We start from the raw sequence: 3,636 nt of genomic DNA on the forward strand, positions 1-3,636 counted from the left end.
AAGAGAAGAGAGAGGAGAGAGCAGAGGGAGAGGGAGATTGGCGAGCACCCGGAGCGGAGAGAGCGAGAGCAGCCTAGAGAGAGAGAGAGAGAGAGAGAGAGAGAGAGCGCTCGCAGAGATTAAGAGTAGCAACATGCATCCTTCCCCCGTCTTGTGTCTAACTGCAATCATTCTCACGCCGCCACTGTCTCCTGCCACAGGTCTGAAGGTGGAGCGTGTGGCATCCACGCAGCTGCGAGAGTTTGTTGCCACGTGCATCAGCAAGTACAAGAGAGCCAGCATGGAGCCAGGTACGTGCGTCCGACAACCGGTCACCTTCTCTTCGCTCTGGCGCTCCGGTCGCCGCCGATTCTCGCCATCACAAAAGATTTCAACTCGCAGTATCGTGTGCAGTGCATAAGAATCACAACGAGTTGAGAGTTTGGTTGCTAGAGAGAGAGAGAGATCAAGAATCTGCAAATGCGTTTCCCGTCGAGTTTCTTTTAAGGGAACGGGGTTTTGTTCCTGAAGTCTAGCTAGTCATCGTAGTGGTTGTCGCTGTTGTTGGGTTGTTGTTGTTGTTGTTGTTGTTGTTGTTGATATTGATGTTGGTGTTCTTGTTGTTATCGTGTTATCTTTGTTGTTGTAGTTGTCGCTGTTCCTGTCATCATGAATTTATTGTTGTTGTTTCTGTCGTCATTGTTGTCATTTCTGTCGTTATCAGGGTTGTATTTGTTGTTGTTCTCTAACCGTAACCTGCGCGTTCGTGTTTGCCAGGCACGGCTGTCGGCGCCATCGCCGCACAGAGCATAGGCGAGCCGGGAACTCAGATGACTCTGAAGACCTTCCATTTCGCCGGAGTGGCATCGATGAATATCCTTTCATTGCGTCGGTGCCTGCACACCGACATTAGCAATCTAAGTCGTCCTCGTCCTAGCTGGGACATAGGGAGCTAATAGAAATAATCATAGAGTACATAGTTTTGTAATGAGAAATTCGCTTTCACACTATTGCATTCATCAGATTTTTTTCTCTCGGAGTCGTACTCTCGTGGATGCGCGCCGTTTCCAACTTTGCATCGCGTCTTCCTGCAGCCCATTCGACTCTGGACGGGCAAGCAGATATTCAGCCTGATCCTGCGGCCGAACCCCGGGTGTCCGGTCCTGGCAAACCTGCGCACAAAAGGCAAGAACTACAGCAGCGGGGAGGACATGTGCGTGAACGACTCGTGTAAGTGAGCGCTCGCGCGCGCAGCCGCCGCCGACTTTGGTTAGGTGAGAGTTTACCAGTTGTTGATGCGGGGCCCAGGAAACGTCTTTTGGGGATGAGCCAAAGTTAAGGAAGAAGATAGTAGCACAATGTAAATCTGTCTACTTTGTTGTTGTTCTTACATCTACAACAGCAGGCTGCTGTTCATCGAGGTGGACATGGTGTTGTTGTATGTTGTGTTGCGTTGTACGCTGTTGCGTCGTGTTGCAGTTGTCGTCATCTACAACAGCCAGCTGCCGCGCCGTGCCTTCGTCCGTGTTGCTTTGTGTTGCACGTTATATCATGTTGCAAGGTGTTGCATCATGTTGTACGCTGTTGCGTCGCGTTGCATCACGTTGTACGCTGTTGCGTCGCGTTGCATCATGTTGTACGCTGTTGCGTCGCGTTGCATCACGTTGTACGCTGTTGCGTCGNAGGGAGAGAGAAGGGAAAAAAGAGAAGGGGAGAAGGGGAGGGGAGAGAAGGAGAGAGAGAGGGAATGAGGGAGGGAGGAAGGGAGAGAGAGGAAAGGGGAGATAGAAAAGACGACCTCATGACCTTCAAGGTACGAACGACGAGAGAGAGGGGGAGGGACGAGGGGAGAGAGGGAGGGAGAGAGAAGGGAAAAAAGAGAAGGGGAGAAGGGGAGGGGAGAGAAGGAGAGAGAGAGGGAATGAGGGAGGGAGGAAGGGAGAGAGAGGAAAGAGGAGATGGAGAAGACGACCTCATGACCTTCAAGGTACGAACGACGAGAGAGACCGACGGCGGCACGCGAGGAGGGCTCCCGTCTCGAGGGGGAGAGACGAAGGGAGAGAGGAAGAGAATGGGAAGAGAGGGTGCGAGGGAGAGAAGGGGAGAGAGGGAGGGAAGGGGGAGAGACGAAGGGAGAAAGGGGGAAAGGGAATGAGGGAGGGACGAAGGGAGAGAAGGGAAAAAGAAGGGTGGGAGGGAGGGAAACGAAGAAGGGATAGAGAGGGAATGAGGGAGGGAGAGAAGTAAAGAAGAAGGGTGGGAGAAAGGCAGGGGAGAGAGGGAGAAAAAGGAGGGGTGAACGCAACTAAAAAAGAAAGGTGGGAGGGAGGGAAAAAATGAGGGCGGGATAGAAAGAAGGAGGGAGAGTAAAAGAGAGCNCGAGGGAGAGAGGAGGAGAGAGAAGGAAAAGAGAAGGGAGAAGGGAGGGAGAGAAGGAGAGAGAGAGGGAATGAGGGAGGGAGGAAGGGAGAGAGAGGAAAGGGGAGATGGAAAAGACGACCTCATGACCTTCAAGGTACGAACGACGAGAGAGACCGACGGCGGCACGCGAGGAGGGCTCCCGTCTCGAGGGGGAGAGACGAAGAGAATGGGAAGAGAGGGAGCGAGGAAGAGAAGGGGAGAGAGGGAGGGAAGGGGGAGAGACGAAGGGAGAAAGGGGGAAAGGGAATGAGGGAGGGACGAAGGGAGAGAGGGGAAAAAGAAGGATGGGATGGAGGGAAGCGAAGAAGAGATAGGGAGGGAATGAGGGAGGGAGAGAAGTAAAGAAGAAGGGTGGGAGAAAGGCAGGGGAGAGAGGGAGAAAAAAGAGGGGTGAACGCAAAGTAAAAAAGAAAGGTGGGAGGGCGGGAAAAAAGACGGCGGGATAGAGAGAAGGAGGGGGAGTAAAAGAGAGACNAGAGAGAGAGAGACAGAATGGGCGAGAGTGAGAGACAGTAAGAAAGAGGAAAAGCGAGAGAGTGAGAGAGAGAAAGAGAGTGTGTGTGTGAGAGAGAGAGAGATGGAGGGAGAAAGAAAGTCAGTGACAGCACGCACGAAACAGCGAGATATATAGCCAGAGAGGACCACTCGTTTCTTTTCCATTGTTTATTTGTCTATCGTTTTTTGTTTGTCTATCGTTTTGTCTATAAATTTACGTCTGCCTATTATCGTCTGCCTATTATCGTCTGCCTATTATCGTCTGCATATTATCGTCTGTTCGTCATCATCGTCTGCAGGCGTGAAGGGTACGGCGACGGTGTCGAACAACACGTACGAGATGGAGAAGACGCTGGGTATTGAGGCGGCGCGCGCGTGCATCATACACGAGGTGCAGTACACGATGGTGAACCACGGCATGAGCATCGACCGACGACACGTCATGCTGCTCGCTGACCTCCTATGAGCCCTTCAGGTAGAACGACGAAGAGAGGGAGAGACGAGGCGAGAGTAGGAGGGAGGAGAGAGGGAGAAGAAGAAGTGGGAAAATGAAGGGCTGTGGATAGAGGAATCGAGGGAGGAGCGAAGGGAGAGAGAGGGAAAGAGGAGATGGAGGAAGACACCTCAATGACCTTCAGTATCAACGACGAGAGAGCACCGCGACGGCGGCACGCCGAGGAGGGCTGCCCGTCTCCGAGGGGAAGATGACAAGGGAGAGAGTGAGAAGGGAAGAGAGGGGCG

The 3,636-nt window shown here is 52.9% G+C and overlaps 1 protein-coding gene across 1 annotated transcript in view; it reads left to right on the plus strand.

Moving 5' to 3' along the window:
* The window catches only part of LOC106817177 (DNA-directed RNA polymerase III subunit RPC1-like), a 25,784-nt gene that overhangs the window by 20,157 nt on the left and 1,991 nt on the right, over positions 1 to 3,636 (plus strand). The window contains exons 28-32 of the mRNA XM_014821833.1: positions 201 to 290; positions 757 to 867; positions 1,003 to 1,209; positions 1,459 to 1,518; positions 3,195 to 3,358. Of these exons, the coding sequence (XP_014677319.1) occupies positions 201 to 290; positions 757 to 867; positions 1,003 to 1,209; positions 1,459 to 1,518; positions 3,195 to 3,358 (632 nt within the window). The remainder of the gene's footprint in view (positions 1 to 200; positions 291 to 756; positions 868 to 1,002; positions 1,210 to 1,458; positions 1,519 to 3,194; positions 3,359 to 3,636) is intronic.

Source organism: Priapulus caudatus, unplaced genomic scaffold, assembly GCF_000485595.1.
Source record: "Priapulus caudatus unplaced genomic scaffold, Priapulus_caudatus-5.0.1 Scaffold1621, whole genome shotgun sequence".
NCBI lineage: Eukaryota > Metazoa > Priapulida > Priapulimorpha > Priapulimorphida > Priapulidae > Priapulus > Priapulus caudatus.